This window comes from Cydia fagiglandana, chromosome 14, assembly GCF_963556715.1.
Source record: "Cydia fagiglandana chromosome 14, ilCydFagi1.1, whole genome shotgun sequence".
In the NCBI taxonomy this organism is placed as follows: Eukaryota; Metazoa; Arthropoda; class Insecta; order Lepidoptera; family Tortricidae; genus Cydia; species Cydia fagiglandana.
In genome coordinates, this window is record NC_085945.1 from 8,297,351 (window position 1) to 8,317,907 (window position 20,557).

At 37.7% G+C, this 20,557-nt stretch overlaps 1 protein-coding gene across 1 annotated transcript; it reads left to right on the forward strand.

Annotated features, from left to right (window-relative positions):
* Window positions 1-1,036: 1,036 nt before the first annotated feature.
* LOC134671001 (putative nuclease HARBI1) lies at window positions 1,037-1,980 on the forward strand. Its single transcript, XM_063528822.1, is given in 2 exon segments — window positions 1,037-1,515; window positions 1,518-1,980. Coding segments are annotated over 2 exon segments (942 nt in total).
* Window positions 1,981-20,557: the final 18,577 nt, after the last annotated feature.

A 20,557-nucleotide genomic window follows, 5' to 3' on the forward strand; every position in this document is an offset into this window, starting at 1 on the left:
ACATTTTTTTTTAAATGTGCGAAAATATTTTTTTTTCATAGGTTATCTTTGAAAGCCTCTAAGACCACATAGGGGCGGCTAGTGGCGGCTAATTTCTGAGACACCATAACCAAGTTTTTATTTGCCAAGGCCGCATTAGCCTGCCCGGGCCGTTCGAAGATCACTCCAATTTTGTATTTATTAATTCGAAGTACATAATTGTTTCACTCCTTTGTTGTACCTTTTAATACAATTGGATAGCGACATCATGTCTCGGTTCCCTATGGGTTGTTCCGAGACGGAGCTTTCCAGGAAGACGATGTATTCAAATTTACCGCCATTTTCGGGATAAGTTCTTGAATAGTTAGGTACTTTAAATATAGCGTACTTATCACTTTCCATTTCTAATGACTTCACCGAACTGAATTCAGTACTTTCATCACCTGAGACAACGTCCATGTGTCCATTCCCACCATTTTCCTTTTTCCGCTTTTTAGAGTTCCTCCCCACATTTATTTACACTTTATATATATTTATTTACACACTTAATTATATTTACAAACGTATTTACAGATGTAGCAATAGAAAAAGCCTGTATAGCGCCTTTAAACTTAATTATTGTTTAAAAAAGCCGCCAACTCATCGGTCGTTCCCGCGCTTTTTTTCACTACTCTTTGTTATGGGCCCAGCGCCATTTTTATGGAAATTTGAGAAAAGCTACACAACGAGTGTTTAAAAAGATCGAGCATTAATGGACGCGATTCTACGGCGGCCGCTAAACCTCCTAATTTTATTTAGGCGTCGCTAAACCACTTTGCTATTCTATGAGCAGCTGTCATAATCAAATGACAACACCAATTTGAATCTGACGTTTCTTAATTTAGGCGGTCTATTCAATTTAGGTTTAGCTGCTTAAATGCTATTCAGTACATGTCTTTTTTAAACAAAAACATAGAAACGTCAAGCTAAACTGACTAATTTTAGCGGCGAATAAAATAGTCCCGTTTAAAATACGATAACACAAAAAAGTCAAGTTTTGCAGAATTTCTTTTTCGAAATGGATGAAGAATACGTCATAGCTGCTGTGGTGGCCGAAGAGAGGGAGTATGGCGAGGGCGAGGGTGAAAAAATTTATTTGAAGAGGTTTGACCGGTCCGAGCGGAAGTTCCGTAAATTGTTTAGGCTGTCGCGGGCCATGGGCCGTCACGTAGTGGACACTCTGTGTGAAGGCGATGCGCTACGAGCGGGGACGGTGCCACCACATTTAAAGGTCCTAAGTGCACTGAACTTTTTTGCCCATGGCAGCTACCAGACTGCTGTGGGAGAAATTAATATACTAGCTCAAAGTCAGCCAACAATAAGCCGCAGTCTGGCAGATGTGTGTCCTGTTATTATAGAAAGGTTGACCCCACAGTGGATCAAATTCCCAGTGACCAGACTGGAGAAAGACAGGGCAATGCGGGAGTTCCAGGACAATTTTGGAATGCCATATACATTGGGTGCGGTAGATGGGAGTCACATCCCTATACACAAACCCCAAATAACCACCCTATAGCCCCGGGTAATATTTTCTACAACAGAAAAGGGTTTTATAGTATAAATTGTCAAGTGGTGTGCGATGCCACAGGTCGGATCACTAGCGTAAACCCTAACTTTCCGGGTTCAACCCATGATGCTGCTGTTTGGAGGAGCAGCAATGTGCACCAGCACCTCGAAGGGCAGTATCTTCAGAACCAAGCGATGGAGTGGCTTCTTGGGGACAAAGGCTACCCACTTCTCCCGTGGCTGATGACACCTCATCCTGACCCAGTTGCCGAGTCACCAGAGGCAAGATTTAATAGGTGCCATGCACAGGCGAGAGGGGTCATAGAGATGTGCTTTGGAGTATTAAAAAACAAATTTAGATGCCTTCATCGCCACCGTACGCTGCATTACAGTCCAGAAAAAGCTGCCAAAATTATAATATCATGCTGCACAATTTATAATATGATTAATGAATAAGAAATTAATCATGATTCAGACAGCAGTGACGATTCTGAGAGTGACGAAGACATCACAGATCTAAGTGAAGTAGAGGAGGATGATGAAGAACAGAATGATCCTGAAGATCTCCCACAACAACCAGAGAATGATGTCAATTTTTTTAATGAAGCCCGTGGACGACGTGCATTTTTAATTAATAGATTTTTTAATTGATTAAATCATCAACTGTTTTTTTTATTTGATTTGTCGGCCTGTTTAGCCTAGTTGGTAGTGACGCTGCCTATGAAGCTGGAGGAGAGAAAACATTTGTTCCTGAGACTTGGATGTTTTCTATGTATACATATCTATAATATATCATCGTCTAGTACCCACTACACAAATAAAATATTACTTACTTACTTACTTACTTACTACAAGCCTCATTGAGCTTACTATGAGACTAGTTCGACTTGCGTAAAAAAATGCTTTCTAATATTTATGTATTAAAAACAAAGTTAACACTATCATAGTCTTTTATTACTTATTACAATTACAGTTTGGTACATTCCTTCATAACTTATAGTTTAAGTAATATTTTGAAATAAATCTTGCCATCTCTGTGTAAATTAAAATGAGCCTTAAGGCAAATCAAGTTATTGTTTTTCGCTTATTAGGATATGCCTAGAAAAATATTTGAAAGCTGACAAAATGTTCTACATTCTATACTGGAAACAGGTTTTTTTTTGGGAAATTTAGACCCATTTGCGGAGCGATATTTCATTCTGATAGCAGTATATAGGTAAAAGTACTGCTATCAGTCTATACCGTCGAGTTCATTATGAGCATTTCCAAGGTTTCAAACATAAATGTACGTAGTAAGGTACAAATACTTATATCTAAACAGATTATTTTAAATATTTATCTGAGCAAGCCTCTCAATAATGCTTAAGCAACTGGAAAATAATAAATGTCTGTATTGTAGAGCAATGGTTCTTACTGTTCTTAGACATGTTTTATCATTATCAAATCGGTCCAGCCGTTTTTGAGGAAAATGTTGTTCTTTGAAATGAAAATGTCAGGGGCTTACCAACTTTCCTGAGTTGGTCAGTTATTTCAATCATCATCATCATATCAGCTGATGGACGTCGACTGCTGGACGTAGGCCTCCCCTCGTTTCAATATCTAACGTTAAATTTAAATCACAGTTATTTACGAGTGGCACTAGTGCACACATTACAGACTTCCAGGGGTCTCCAGAGCTTCCGGAACTACGTTGTTTTGAGATTGGGGTACCTGCATTTGTCTCTAGCTGTCAATATAACGAATTCTCATATCAATAACCTAACCTAAATTTAAAATTTAAAAAACCCCCGACCGAAAATAACAAACGACCTGATGACCTTGAAGACCTGAACCGATTTCCACCAAACATAGCTAAGAACACTCTCGACTGATATACCTTTCAAATAAAAAAAACCGCATTAAAATCGGATCATCCGTTTGGGAGCTACGATGCCACAAGGACACATACACATTTACACACACAGACACGTCAAACTTATAACACCCCGTCGTTTTTGCGTCGGGGGTTAAAAAGGGTAAGCAGCGCGCTCGTGATTGTTTTTGAAATCAGAATCGTCCACGTGGGCTTGTTTGCCACGGTTGTAGTTTAACCATTTGGGCGCCAACGACGTATACAGGGTGATCAATCTAAATGGGTCAGTATGGAGAAGTCAGAAACTATAAGAGATAGCGAAATCTGTTCTTAGGAACCATGGCTTCGATTTTAGATTTAATAATAATGGCATTAAATTTTTTTTTTTAAATCTATCATACATAACCGGGATTCGAACATGGTCAATATTCTTGTTGTTTGTTTGTATGGCAACTTTTAAACGATGCGTGATAGCTGGGGGGTGCTCGACCAAATATCATAGAGGGCCCCGAGACAAAACAAACTACATTAAAAAAAATTCAAAATGGCCGACGTTTTTTAATTTTTTCAAGTTGGTCCGAGCGCGCTGAGATTTGGCATGCGACGAGCCTAGGAGCCCAAAATTACCATGTCAAAATTTTTTTTGAAAAAATCCAAAATGGCGGCGAACACGGCCAAAGTCAAATTTCCAAGTAGGTTAAGCGAGCCTGAAGGGCGAGCTTCAGGCCGGGAGACCGAAAGCTGATCCCGGCGGAAGGCCGAAGGCCCGGAGCCTCCACCCCGACTCCCAAAACGCGAGGCCGAAGGCCGAGCTGCATGAATGCGGTGCTTCCAAGCGTTTTACCAAATCAACTGTCTTGATGCGCGAAGCCGGCGGGCCGAATTCCCGACGGCGAAGCGTCGAGGCTTGCGAAGGCCAAAGGCCGAGCTCCGCGTAGGGCTGAAGGCCTGAAGCGTCACATGAGAGGGGGCAGTTGGAGCTTAAACACGACCCAACACTTTTCCTATTGGGAGTCGGGGTCGGCCTTCGGCTCTCCGCCGGGGTCGGCCTTCGGCTTCCCGGCCAGAAGCTCGCCCTTCGGGCTCGCTTAACCTACTTGGATATTTGACTTTGCCCGTGTCCGCCACCATTTTGGATTTTTTCAAAAAAAATTTTTGACATGGTAATCTTGGGCCCCTAGGCTCGCCACATGTCAAATCTCAGCGCGCTCGGACCAACTTGAAAAAATTAAAAAAAAGTCGGCCATTTTGAATTTTTTTTATGTAGTTTGTTTTGTCTCGGGGCCCTCTATGATATTTGGTCGAGCACCCCCCAGCTATCACGCATCGTTTAAAAGTTGCCATACAAACAAACAACAAGAAGATTTGTTAGATGAATATAGCGAACGCATTATTCAGTTGCAGCAAATTTTAAAGTCGCATTTTTTAGCGAAGCAAATTTTCATGTTCCGTATATTTTGCTAACGCCTTATTTAGTTGCTGCAAATTTTTATGTCGCATTTTTTAGCGAAGCAAATTTTCATGTTCCTTATATTTTGCAAACGCCTTATTTAGTTGCAGCGTATTTCAGGAACGCATACTTTAACAAAGCAAATTTTCATGTTAGTTATATTTTACAAACGCCTTATTTAGTTCGAGTGGATTTCAGGAATGCATCATTTAACGAAGCAAATTTCATGTTAAGTAGTTATATTTTGCAAATAACTCATCCCATCAAAACATTACATATAATTAGATTAGAACTTGTCCAACTTTACTATAAATTATATTGCACTATTTGATGGCACTATATGAATGGGCAAATCGAGCTATATGGACTAGACGACCCTGGGTTAGGATATCGAACAAATCAAATAAATATGAATCTTTAAACTTACGTTTCGTAAACAAAAGCATAGAATAAGGACATAGGTACATCTTTCACAAAGGTAAATATGCGTTATAAAATCAAATAAATGTTTACAATTATTTAGACCAAGTAGTTTTCCGTTTGAAATTCTCGTTCACGTTCCCTATACGTCCTAGGTAAACAGGGTGGAAAGTAACTATGGGCCCTGAAGGGGAACTACCTTAAATTAATTAGTTACCTTATTTTACTGAAAGAAAACATTATTATATTTGAAAAAAGAAACAAAACTGCATTTCAAAATACTCTTCCCACAACCAGGAATCGAACCGGCTAATATACGAAATAAAAACATTGTGTATTTTTATCACGTCGACAAACAAGGTTAATCATAAAGATTGAATCTCTCTAACAAACATTATAAAGGCCGTAGCAGGATAAGGGAAGAAAAAATGCCCTTTTGTAATTAAGTGCAGTTTTTTTCTATAGTTACTTACATCTAGTAGTGCAATTGTGCAAAAAAATAAAATCCAAATTTATGAAATATGATATTACTGTATAAATAAAAATTACAAAAGGGCATTTTTCCCCTTATCCTGCTACGGCCTTTAACCCTTATCTTGGCAAGGATCAAAATATCTTAAATATAAACATTTTTTTAGTTTTTTGTCACCTATTGAGCATACTAGACTATTAAAAAATAAGGAAAAGAATCCAGGTTTTTCCAGTTTCGGAAAAGCATATGTATCATATTTGATACAATGCCAATAACTCAACAAAATAGTTACCTACTTTTTAGAAGAAAAATGTAGTTTTTAATAAAAATAAAACATGTAATGCAACAGAAATTAGCATTTACTGCTAATTAAACACAATCTAAAGCATCAGATGACTATTAAACCTGTAAAAATAAATTATATCTACGAATACCTGATCACATGGGCGGAAAATTTGATCGCGTAAAGTTTCAAAAAAGTCGTCAGCAGAAAGTTGAGTAAAATATGAAAAATAAACAAATTATTAAAAGTAAATAAAAATATTTTTTTTTTTACTTTGGGGCAATTTTTTACCATACACATATTTTTCCGTGCTACGGGCTACGGCGTAGCAATAATGCTACAGCGTACGAATATATAGTTAAATAACATCTAGTACTTAAAAAAAATTAAGTTTAATAACTAAATAATACAACTACTAATATTAAATAACTGAAGCATGTTTTGTAACCCCACAAAAATAAAAAAAATACAAAAATCATGTAAAACTATTTTGACGATAACTTGGCAATGTATTAGATGTAATACAATCCTTTCGATATGTACATTTATGAGTTCTTGGCAGTGTATCAAATATAATACATAACAGTTTCACGTAAGGTTCTGTATATTAAATGTTTTTAAATTCGAAGGCATTGTAAATATGTATGCACTAAGAGACAGTAAAGATATCAAAATGTAGATTATGGAAAAATATATACTAATATAAGAAATAAATGCAAAACTTCCAGTACGAACCGAAATCTATTGTTTCCGCGGCGCCATGTTGGTTATTACTAATTAATTTACAATGACACTCGTGTCCATTATTTTTTTCTATAAGTATGGAGGGTAGTTCGACTGATTGATGGCAGAATTATTTTGTTAGGTAGTAAAGTGAACCTGCTAGATTTTTTTAAGTTCCATGTATCACGGGTGTTACGATGCCAAGATAAGGGTTAATGAAGGGAAAACCACTATATCAAAAGTTATTTGAATGGGGCCCAAAAATGTATTGATAATCAAGAATTTAAAATGAGCTAACTAAAGAATTTAAGGTAGTTTAGGCAGTTTCCGTCTAGGGCTCATATAATCTTTCCACCCTGTAGGTACCTATACCTAGTATAAATATGATAAACTAACAATTCACTTCAAACCTCTTTAGATTATGGACTGAAGAATAGATTAGACGTAATAATCTGACAATGACGTAGAAAAACAATTTCTTCTGTATAAGAATACATACGAGTATTACATTGCATCGGTCTTTGTGAGAATAAATATGTATAAACCTTGTAGTGTTATGTAGTGCAAAATGCAGGCATTATCTAGTTCATCATGTAGTGCATCATCTAGTGCATCTACTCGTGATAACAGAGTTGAATTTACTTTTGTGCCAAGTTCTCACGGAGGAAACATTTTGCTACGAGCAGGACATAGATACAGCTTAAATAGATCCAACAAAATGTCTACGGTATGGTTATGCACAAGCAAAAGTTGCAATGGGACTGTTAAGTTAAACAAAGATAAATCGAATATATTAAATGAGAGTAATCATTCTTGTATACCCGATTTTCAGTCGAATGAAATCGAAGAACGACTTGCATACTTAAAAAAAAAAGTAAAAACTAATTACAGACCAATACCACTATTGTATCGCAAAGTAATGTTACCTGTAATGACCAAAGAATATGCAGCAAAATTACCGTCATTTCATTCAAAGCGGGATGCCTTGTATAGAGCTCGGAATAAAAGTATTAAACAATTTCAGTTCCAAAATTGTGAAGACGTTGTAATTCCACCTGAATTAGAAGAAAATTTTTTATGTGCTCAAATTGAAGACGTACTTATTTTTATAAGTCCAGAATGTAATGATTTCCTGCAGCGTGTAGATCGCATCTTTATGGACGGAACATTTAAAGTTGTGCCACGGCCATTTGTACAGCTTTATACATTTCACGGTGACATTGGCTCTTCATCAGAATACACCAAAGTTGTCCCTCTTATTTATGCCCTGTTACCCAACAAGCAGAAAGGAACTTATGAAAAATTGTTTAATGGTATAAAAGAATTTATCCCAAATTTTCAACCAAAATGTATAATGACTGATTTTGAGTTGGCAGTGATAAATGCAATTCCAAATAGTTTTGAGTCAGTATCGGTCGGTGGCTGTTATTTTCACTTTTCCAAAGCTGTGTGGCAATACGCATCTGATTTGAACATTTCCAGCAGCCGTGACGGCTGCGACTATGTTGCAAAATGTGTTGCAGTCGCTCATATGCCGAAAACAAAGATACTTGAAGCGTGGTTCAAAGTATTAGAAAAAGTGCCTTCCATAGAAAATATCGATTTGTTCAACGGATACATAACTTCACAGTGGTATAATGTCAAGAATATGAACATTGTTTCTTGTTATGACCAACGTCACCGCACAAATAACGTGACAGAGGGTTGGCATAATAAAATGAATAAACTAGTGCGAGGTAATAAAAGTTTATTTCATTTGATTGCAATGATGAAAGAAGAGTCGAGGACTGCTGATTTTCGCATCCTTCAACAAGAAATGGACATTGAGACAGAACGAAAACGATTAAGAAAATATATACAAATGGATGAAGTTATAATGAAAATAGTAAATAGATATCTGAATCAGAAAATATCTATGGAGAAGTGTATAGAAAAATTATCTTTTTTAAAGTATACTTAAACTATAGATAAGCAGGAAAGCAGAAGAGAAGAGAAAAAAGGGGAAAAAATAGTTATTAAGTGGTCATTAATAATGTAAGGAAATATTAAGTTTCAGTTATGTGCAGCTGATTTAGTTTTTTTTCTAGTTTAAAATAAATAGTTCATGTTAATACTGAGTATTTTTATTATAATTTATTTATGATGTGTTGTGTGAGCCTATACATACATAGGCATATACGTCTATAGTAGGTCCTACCACTGGGCATTGGTTTCTCTTAAGCGGCATTTACATTTAGTCGTTCGCCTCATGCTGCTTGAAGCGACCGCAAAAGTGTAAATAACACTTTACTCGATCGCATTCGCAATCGACAACTGCCGCCAAGTATTATGTGACCGAAGCAGTGTATAGGTAAATACGACGTCTGTCGCCTAATTACTCGTAAGTCACCGACTGCGACGAACGCAGATCAGTTGACATCGTGACAGATATCTGATGGTTGACTTTGTAGTTCAGCCGCAGTACCTATTCGTGAAGACTAGCTAAAAGACGACGTTCTTTGAACGAATCCCTTCGGCAGTCATGCGGTCGCCGAATAGTAGGCGGACAGACTAATGTGAAGACGACGTTTCAAACAACTTCGGCGACCGCATTATTTAGGTGAACGACGAAGTGTAAATATTGCTCTATATTTTATACGGATAGGTATACTTCCTAAGCAATCTCAAACTAATCGGAACAGTCTCAATAAGGTTGCTTCTAATTATTTATAAATAAATCTGCAACAAGCAAAGGAAAAACATTTATTGAGCTAGAGCGAACACAGTCAGACCGAGAAAGTTCAACACATGTTTAAAAATATTGATAATATCTTGAGCATGATTTGCGTTAAAATCTGTCAAATTTTCTTCAGCGTCGGCAATTTCCTCCCACGCATCGATTTGTTTTTCTAGGTGGAATAAGCAAGCTTTTGTCCCCGGCGATATGTATAAATTGTACTTCACCAAGAGATTTTCCTTCATTACAATTGGTACATCGTACAATTCTAAATTTGGACAGCCGCCGAATATGCAAGTACACCACTCGGGTGTTCTTTTAAGTGGCTTGGTGATTAGAATTTCTTCGCTTTTCGAAATTTCCATCTTGGAATCAGCAACAAAATAGCTTATAGGTATATCCACTACAAACTGATAGATATGCAAGATTTATTGAAATATAAAACGTCAATAACACTAAAAAGTTAAAAGACCTAAAGGAAAAAGGATTAACATTATTTTGAAACAACTCTAAATAAGTTTGCATTTAAATTTTAAATACCGTAAACTGGGGCTCTTTAGAAACCACGAGGCTATTTGGAATAAGGGAGGTGTAGGTTTTGAGTCCCTATATTTTTTGTTATGGAGATGATAGAAAGTTCCTGTTGTAGAGGTTGGCTATGGCCTGCGGGTGACAAAATGTATGAACTGACAGGTGACTCGATAAGTCAGGTTAGTGCCCGCTATTCACTATACTGGAGTCAGTTATGTAACGCTGCCATACATGACCCAAAAATTTTTTATTAAGCTATGAGCTTCATCACATCTGATATTTGAGTAATTCTAAGCATTTCTAGCCTGAAGTGGGGGGGAGGGTGGGGTACAAAGACGGCCGCCATCCGTCATCTTTAAAAAAAATCTACTCTGATCCTGGTGGGTACTAGGGCAAGTTTGGTATCATTTTCGTATAAACCAAAGACGTAGAATTCATTGCTGATATTTGTTTTTTCAATTTCATAGTAATTTTACAAGAAAAACGTAAAAAGGTGAAAATTTTGGTTGGACATTTTTGCTACGCGGAGCCGAAACTACAAAAGATAGAAAGTTGAAATTTGCACACTAGATTACATTTATAAAGTGTACAAGAGATAAGAAGCGATTTTGAGAAATTCAACCCCTAAGGGGGTTAAAAAGGGGATGAAAGTTTGTATGGGGTTCAAGTTTTATTTTAAGCTAGGAATTTGAAACTTCGTAAAACGATATATTATTAAAATACAAGAAAACTAATTTCAGCGTTTTTGAAAATTCATCCCCTAAGGTGGTGAAAAAGGAGTTGAAAGTTTGTATGGATATCAAAAAAATTTTCGAACGCGGGACTTGAATCTTTGTATTTGGGGATATTATTAAAAGACAGGAAAAGTAATTTCAGCGTTTTGTAAAATTCATCCCCTAACAGGGTTAAAAAGGGGTTGAAAGTTTGAATCCATTACAAATCCGAGTAGACACACATTTCTTATTGCCTCCCAGGCTTGAAATGCTTAGAATTACTCAAGGAACATATGTGATGAAGCTCATAGCTTAATAAAAAATTTTTGGGTCAACTTTATAACTGCTTCCGCTACTATTGCCGAAAACAATCGAGACATTCGTGCCATTCTTTCTAAACTTCTTGTAGGATTGAGAGGGACAGCACGCACACATCGGCTGTGCTCGGCAAGAGTGAGAGAGTAGAGCAGGCTAGAATGAGTCTATTCATTATTACGGTGCCGGCCTTATACATTCTGAATCATAATGTGGATATATAATTATGAATTCATACTCTGAAATCTGGGCCCGACCTCACACAATCTGAATCAGATCCATCTGAGAAATTAGTAATTCGAAAAGATGTGTGTAGACAGTAGGTAAAAAATATTTCGGGAGCACCTTTAGCTAAAAAATGAGGCTAATAAATAATAAGAACATAAATCAAGCGTTGGCTAAAAACTGCGATTACTGAAATTTGCTGCAAATAAATAAGGCGTTTGTGATATTAATCTACTAATAAATTATAATGACATTAAAAAATCGTTCGCTTAAAAATGCGATTACTGAAATTTGCAGTAAATAATTAAGGCGTTTGCGATATTAATCTACTAATAAATTATAAGGCCATAAAATAAGCGTTCGCTAAAAAATGCGACTTAAAAATTTGCTGCAACTGAATAATGCGTTCGCTATATTCATCTAACAAATCAACAAGAATATTGACCATGTTCGAATCCCGGTTATGTATGATAGATTAAAAAAAAAATTGAATGCCATTATTATTAAATCTAAAATCGAAGCCATGGTTCCTAAGAACAGATTTCGCTATCTCTTATAGTTTCTGACTTCTCCATACTGACCCATTTAAATTGATCACCCTGTATATCCGCACCATCGGTTCAACGCCAACGACGGATATATCGGTCACTGCGACGTGTTTGATATTTTGATGTCATGGCGTGTGAGTGCCACCTATTTGTATTTGACAGAGCGTTGAAAAGAAAAGATTACAATAAAATTAAAATGAAATATCGCTTCCTTACAAATAAAACAAATTATCAATATACAAAATAAAATTACTAAGTATTAACAAATCATTACTGCAGCCTACAGGTCAAAACGCACAGAGCAGGCGCGGCACGGTGCGGCGCGGAGGCGGTTTTGCATTTTTGATCTTTCCGAAACTATCGACTGTCATTACTGCTTCATTTTTTGATAGGACGTCCCCCGGACCGCGTTGGCTTCACCAAAAAACCGTCTCCGCCACGCAACGACGCTGTGCCGCGCTCTGTGCTTTTCAAGCTTACATCATGAATTTAGGGGTCAAGCTGACCTCTCAGGGTCGGGTACTCTTAGGTTGTTTACCTCCTAAGAACCCCAAACTGACAACTAAAATTCCGCTCCATGCAATCTACAATGATTTTAGAAAATAGAATGGCCTACTATTTTCATTTATAGATAAAATGTTTCAAACATAACAATTTAAATAGATAAATTTGATTTCTGGGCCACTTCGTACGTTGTCACAGTGATAATAATAAGAGATCTCTAACAGCTTCAAATTGATTTTCACTGTGACAAGGTACGAAGTGGCCCAGAAATCAATTTGGTCGACCGTACTTGCAAAATTGCAACTCTATTCCGCTTGTTGTTGGTAAATCAAAATGTCACTAGTTTTGCAAGTAAACGCTAGTTTTCCGCTTCACTTTTCATACGAACGTAAAAGTACGTCGTTCTCAATTGAAAACAGACCATCAAAGTCAATAAAGATTTGTAGATATATTCTAAAAACGAGTACATGTGGTTTGTCAAAATTTTGTAAAGATATGTTGTTTCAAACTAAACGGAGAATACATTTTGAACAAAAATCATTAAGCTTAGATATGTAGATTGACAACCTCAAATTTTAGCAAAAGCTAGCAAAGCAAAGGAATATTCCCTTTAGAAATATGTGTACAAACATTTAATGACTTGTTGGCTCGTCTTCAAATAAGAACTATGTTTGTATGAAAAGTTGGAGCGAAGAGAAGCCTGAATAAGGGGAAGGGGTCAAATATTTTCATACAAAAAATAACAATAAATATCGCTAACTTACTAAAGAAACAACAAATTGGATGGCTTTTCAGGTTCCAGTCGCTTATTTAATACGTACCTACTTCATTCCGTCAATTCGATGCCAAGTGTAAGTAAATGTTTTGTAAAAAACCTTAATAAACAATAAAATAATCGTGTCTGCGGGCTCAGCATGGTTCCATTTTTATCGACTATCACTATGGCCGTCACTTTCGCACTTACATACTTATTAGAACGTGACTAGGGTTGCCATCCGTCCGGGTTTCCCCGGATTTGTCCTAGTTTAGAGGGCGTCCGGGGAGCGTCCGGGCGGGGTTTCATTTGTAGTCCGGGTTTAAAAATTTCAAGTCTTCGGCCGCCGCCGGGCGACGCAACAAGGCCGCCGCGCCGTGCCGCGTCGCGTCGCGATCAACCGACGAACCGACTCGCTACCGTCCCTTACCCCCACCCCACCCCTCACGTCGCAGTTGCCACGATTCGCACTTCGACTTCGCCGCGCCGCAGTGAGTCGCAAGACGGTTAAGAGTGCAGACGTCGTTACATTAAAGCGCGTTCGTATGGTAAGTAAACTTGAGCTTGTGTGTATTCTGTTTTACAATATGCATTTAATTATATCTCGCAGTTATGATTCTGTACAGTTGAGTGACCCCCGCCGGCCCTGCCCCCTGCTTATCTGAATATTGTAAATGCTATAATTATTATTATACTTAGTTCTTATTTTACATTTTTACTGCAAGTTTCCTTTATCCTTTTTCAGACTGGATACTAAAATGCCAAAGCGTAAATGCATATTTAACAACGATTTACAAACCCAGTTTCCGATGTTAAAAAAAGGAAAATATGAGTGGGAAGTGTTTTGTACCGTTTGTTCCACGAGTATTTCAATCGGAAACAAGGGCGTTACAGACATAAATGAGCATTTAAGAACTCAAAAACACAACACAAATTTGAAAAATCAAGCAGGTACTTCAAATATAGCAACATACTTTGTGAGATCGACAGCGGAGGACCTACTAATTCCGGCAGCAGAAGGCGCGCTGGTTTACCATACTGTAAGCCATCATATGTCTTTCAACTCATTGGACTGCACTTGTGCTCTGAACCGCGAAATATTTTCGGGGTCAGACACAGCGAAAAAAGTTACATGTAATCGAACAAAAGCAACTGCAATAGCCACCGGAGTGCTTAGCCCGTTGTCGGTTGATGAACTTAAGAGAGATTTACAAGATGTACCATTCATTCATCAGCGTGGCTACTGATGCTAGTAATCACGGAAGCACAAAATTATTCCCGTTGATTATTCAATATTTTGACGTAAAAAAAAACGGAATCACAACAAAGGTGCTCGAAATTGAAAACACGAAAAACGAAACATCTGACACAATTACTGAACTGATAATAACACAACTTCGCCAGCATGATCTCTTGCCTAAATGTATCGCTTTTTCTGGAGATAATTGTAATACAAATTTCGGTGGAATGGAACGACATGGAACCAACAATGTTTTCCACAAGCTGAGAGAAAATGTGAACCCAAACATGGTCGGTGTGGGATGCTCTGCACATGTCATTAACAACGCAGTGCACCACGGATGTGATTTACTGCCGATTGACATTGAATCCATCATCTTAAAAATTTATAATTTTTTTGCCACTTACACAGTACGAACCGAAGCTCTTAAAGAATTCTGTGACACAGCTGAGGTGGAATATAAACAGCTTCTATATCATTCCAAGACGCGATGGCTAAGCCTGTTTCCAGCCATCGAGCGACTTCTGAAGCTCTACCGCCCATTAAAGGATTATTTTGAAGGCCTAGAAAGGCCACCTGTTTTAATAAAACAGTTTTTTGAAAATCCACTCTCGGAGGCATACTTGTTTCTCATACACTCAATTATGCACACCGTTCACTCAAAAATAGAGAAATTAGAGAAAAGTGATAATTCAGTCCTTGAAACCAGAAGCATACTTGCATCAATCACAAAAAGCTTAGATGACCGAATTAAGGAAAGTTTCGTGCCGTTGAATGTTCAGAGTATAATAAATAGAGAAGATGAAAACACGAAAAAAGAGTTTAAAAAATGTTCGCTGGATTTCTACAAGGAAATGAAATCGTACATCGAAGAATGGATGAAACCGTTAAAACAATTTGAGAAGTTTGACTGGATGTGTTTGGCGAAAATGAATAACAACACTGAATGGACTCTTATCGAAGACACTGTTCTTTATTTAAAAGACAAAAACATCGATATTGACGACACAAAATTAATTGATGAGTGGGCGAATTTAAAGGCTTTTAGCCAAAACCTAACTGAAAAAGATAGGCTTTTAAACTCAAATCAACTTTGGGTACAATTTTTTAAAACGCCTAATGCGAATTTATATTCGGAATTGTTGAAAATCGCACAGTATTTTTTTTGTATTCCGGCTCATAATGCCAACGTGGAGAGAGTATTCTCATTAATTACACAACAATGGACGAAAGAAAGAAATTTACTAAGCGTAGAAACAATCTCGACTGTAACTAAAATTAAATTCAATTTCCAAGATTACAGCTGCATTGATTTTTACAAATTCCCTTTAAAAAGGGAAGATATACTAAAAGCTATCGGAAAAAGTGACAAATACAAAAAACCTGAAAAGTAAAAAAAAGTCAAGAGGCTGAGGAAAACGCTTTAAAGTATTTAATTAAAAATATATACGTGCAATAATTTCTTTTACATTTACGTTGTTAGAGATTATTAGTTACGTAAAAGAAATTAAAAATATGGCTGTTGATTAAAGTTTTAAGGTGATATTAGTATATTACAAGAGTTATTTAGAAAAATAAAAAATGCAAGACTGAAAACAACACTGAGTCTCTGTTTAAGTCTAAGAAGATTTTTTTATGTTTGGTTATTTTATATGTTGTTTTAAGAAATAAATAACCTTAAAACTTTTAAAAGGTTTAGGTTTTGTTTGCGTAAGATTTAAGAACACTAAACTAAAATTTCAAATATGTTAAGGGACTTTTTTGTTGTTAACTTATGGCTGCTGATGAAAACTTTAGAGAATTATTATGTGTGATCCTCCACAGCCGGACCACCTCGTCCGATTGCGCTCAGTTTTTAATGGCGAAATGTACCTCTAATGTACTTCATGTACCTCGTCGGAAATTGAACGTACCTCTGTAGTTTGGCAGATATATGCGTTTAAAAGGGGTCCGGCTGGGGAGTAAAATCTGCAGCCGGACCACGCCTGGATCCGATCATATCTGTTATTTTGAGATATAATTTAAATATCAGATGAATGTACCTGTTACGTACCTCCGAAGAAATCGTTTTTTTATTTAAAAAATGGTCTCATAAATGAATTTTCATACATTTCATTTTTTGAGTATACTTACGCGTAAGCGCCTGTCAAAAAATAATAGCAACATAGTAGAAAACAAATGTATTCAATTCGGGCAAGTCGTCTAACGTGTCAACTAGATACAAATGTGGGTGGTTATAGGGAGTGTTTTAAACCGACACGAGTTTAGTCAGTAGTCTTTTTCATTAGCATAGTCTTTTTCATTTCATTTTAGTCATTTGCATAGTTTTTGTGTAATGAATTTTTGAAGATCGTGTTTTAGGCCCCCGGATTTTACGAAAAACGTTAATAATTTGCAAATTATTTTGTAAACTTTCCGTTGTTTAGTGCTATTGGATAAACCATTCAAAGACGCAAATTTAGTGGCAATTGTGACTTCTCTAGGTATATTGGTTATAAAGATATTAATGAATTTAATGTTTTTGGTTTTCATTTTTTTTCTTCCATATTCCGCCGTAGTAGGAGCCCATATTTGTATGACAGCTTCATTTATATGTCTTCTACCCACCCTATTTTTTACAAGACCTAATTCCGTGAAACATTCAAGTAATCATCGAAACACTATATCCGGGTTATTCGGCCGCTAGGGTTGGCACTTCGGTATTTTTATTTTGTAGCGATGCTACGTATTTGCCTAGGATAAATACATACTTTTCCATACAAGATAACCGGTACAACATGACTGTCGCATTTCCAACAAAATAACATACACCACAGTGTGACACTTAGGTAAAACCGTAACGTACCTTCTTGGCCGCAGGTTGATTAACATATCCTGCCTCCTGGCTAACTGGTTTCGAAGAAACAAGTCCAAAGAGTATGCCACTTGAACGGAACTTGTCACCCAGATTGTGCAGAGGTTGCTGGACCAAACCTGGCTTCACGTATATCAAACTGATCCTCGTGACCCATCCCAACTGCCCAAGTAGGTCACATCCTAATTTAGTTCGTATTTTAGAATCATTTTCGGAATTTTTATGAAACATAAATGATGATTTTGACGGTGTCAATGAGTTGAAATCTGTGACAGGAGAACTGTCAGAAAGTAAATTATGCGTTTAGTTACCGCATCGGAAAGAAGGTATTCTGAATGAAACAAGGTAGAAAACGTACGATAAAAATATAATTATTAGTAATTATTATTAACCACTTAAAATATTACAAGTATTAATGAGCATTGATATTTTTTCGAGAGTCATTTGATTTGGAAAAGGTTTAAGTTGGTTTGACGTTTGATGCGTCGATATGGATCGAAACGGAGGGCTGGGGTATTTTGGAATGGATGATGGATGTGTCAGTTGGAATTGGGGCTCGCTAGCATTTATACAGCTCCTAATTGAATATCGAAATAAACCGCCTCGCCCCCTTCCGCCGCCTGCCCCGGCCGGTGGAAGATTGGGATATATGTAAATTGCGACGTGTGTGTGTGTGTGTTGTGCGCGAAAAGGGCGTAGCCCACCGAGTGCTTTCCGTGCCGCCGGCGAGCGCAAGCATGGCCGACGGTCGTGTTGCTCCGAGCGTCGTTGCGCGCTCCCTGATGTGCTGAGCGTCGTGGGGACGCTGGTTTTCACCGCAGGGTGCAGTTTCCAAGGCCTGTGGACTGTGTGTCGAGCGGTACGGCGTGCCGTCCGGCGAACCCGAGGTGCTTCACACAGGCCTCCCCTTCACTTGCGTGGCCTGTCGACTCCGAGGCGCGTCATGTCGGCGCCACCATCAAGCCGTAGGGCACGGCCTTGACCCGCGAGCCGTGTGTCGGACAGCCTTGCCGCGGTCCGACGATCCCAAGGTATCATCGCGCGGGTCCTTCTTGTGGAACTTCCGAGCGCCGCGGGTTGTTCTCGCCCGGGCTTGCCAAAGCCGGAGCTTGAGGAACGCCCGCCGCCCACCGTCAGCGATCCGCCTGCTGCGTTAAATACCAGCGGGCCTGTGGATGATAGCTACGTTCGGTACCCGTGAGTGCACTAGACTTTTATCCCAGGTTTTGGCCAAAACCCCGCGTCTCGACCATCTCGCGATCGTAGATTAGGGTTTACTATAGTGTCACCCCATAGCCGCCGACGGTTTATAGAAACCGATTGTATTTTGAGCAGCGCCCGCCCTAAAGCGGAGTGCATTGTGAGTAGTTAGCGAAGTGTATTAAATTGCATGACAGATAATTGATTGTATCTTTTCAATATCCCACCAAGTTCCCATTAACCAGGTTAGAATAACAAGAGGACCCTTGTACTCCAATAGTCCAATGTTTTACTGCGGATCTTATCCGAGGCATTATTCCCATTAACTATTTAAACATTCAAAAACCCTATTATTTTTTATACACTACAATGTCGTCCCTACTTTAAAATCTTATTATTTTTTATACACTACAATTTATACGCCATTTTCTTTGAGATATCTGGTTTCGACTTCATACGGAAGAAAATGTGATCCCACTGCTTCGAGAACTGATTTAGTAAGTACCTATCAGGCAAGTGAGAGTCGGGTTCGCACACGAAGGGTCTAAAAAAATTTTACCATGTCATACAGTGTACGATGACACGGGTCCTCAATGTGCAACTCCAACTCGTACTTGACCCTAACTTTATTTAATTTAATTTTTAAACATTTAATAATTGGAATTTAAATTTAGGGCAGTACGTTTCAATAGTGGCACTACTAATGACGACAATACCGCGAGAACAGTTTTGTCTGACAAACATCGTGAAGCATTTGCAAACATCCTTGGCTTAGAGAAGTGGCTTCTGGACGATCCCCACACAGTTCTAGTTGTATTGTCGAGTGGTCTTCCAATAGACGCAGATAAGTTTGGCAATTTTTGTAAAGAACTAGTCCAAAAATATGTCAATACTTACAAATGGTGTCCTATGACAGTCACCATACATAAAATTTTGGCCCATGGCGCTGCAATCATTCGAAACTCGTCTGTTCCAGTTGGTATGCTTTCCGAGCAAGCAGCAGAGTCACGGAACAAATATTGGCGTCACGATCGAGAACACCATACTCGGAAATCGGATAGGATAAAAACAATGTCTGATTTGTATCACAGAGCACTAGTCTCATCAGATCCAGTAATTTCCGAACAACAGATGTCACAGAGAATAAAATATATTAAAAAACGTCCCCTACCATCTGCCGCAGTAGCTTTATTGAAAGCACCGCAATCACCACAGGCACAGGAATCTCAGGAGGAAACCCCAACACCAACATCCGAGTTCTGTCCAGACTCCAGACGACAGTTATTACGAGGTGCAAGATGGGGCAGAGAGCCTCGAAGTAGAAAATGATGACCCGACTAAAAACAGATATATACAGCAGTGTTTCACCTTACTGCATGGTAATGAGGTCCAAAAGTGTATACGTCTCTTTGTAGTTGACTGTCATACAGCTAACGACCAAAATGTAAATATTATCTACCCTAATTATAAAGAGGAAGAATTTGTAAGTTATCTATAGCTAATAAATTACTAAATCTTAAAAAAACTTATTATTTCATATGTGTAGGTTTTTATTAATATATTAAAGTTTGTTTTTACCACCCATAAAAGTGCTATACTGTGTATACAGCGTTAATATTATATCCGGCTGAACCCGGATATTGGTAGTGGCAGCCCTGACCGAAAATTTTAATTGGCTTTAAATTCAATCTTCCACGGAATTAGGTCTTGTAAAAAATAGTGTAGATAGAAGACGTATAAATGAAGCTGTCATACAAATATGGGCTCCTACTACGGCGGAACATGGAAGAAAAAAAATAAAAACCAAAAACAATAAATTCATTAATATCTTTCTAGAGATGTCACAATTGCCTCTAAATTTGCGTCTTCAAACGGTTTATCCAATAATACTAAACAACGGAAAGTTCATAAAACGATTTGCAATTTTTTTTAAGTTTTTCGTTATATCCGGGTGCCTAAAACACGATTTTCAAAAAATTATTACACAAAAACTACGCAAATTGGACACCCGGGAATTTTAGTCTCGCATTTGTAATGATCTAAACTTCAGTAATTTGCAATAAAATGAGGATGTCACTTTTTTGGCTTCTATAAAACACTGTGAGACCTACACTTTTTTTCCAACTTGATATACTTTTCTTATTTTTTGATATATCTGGTTTATCATTTTTTAACATTATGTAAAGGATATTCACAGTCATTTGGTATGTATTTTGGACTAATCCATTCAGCC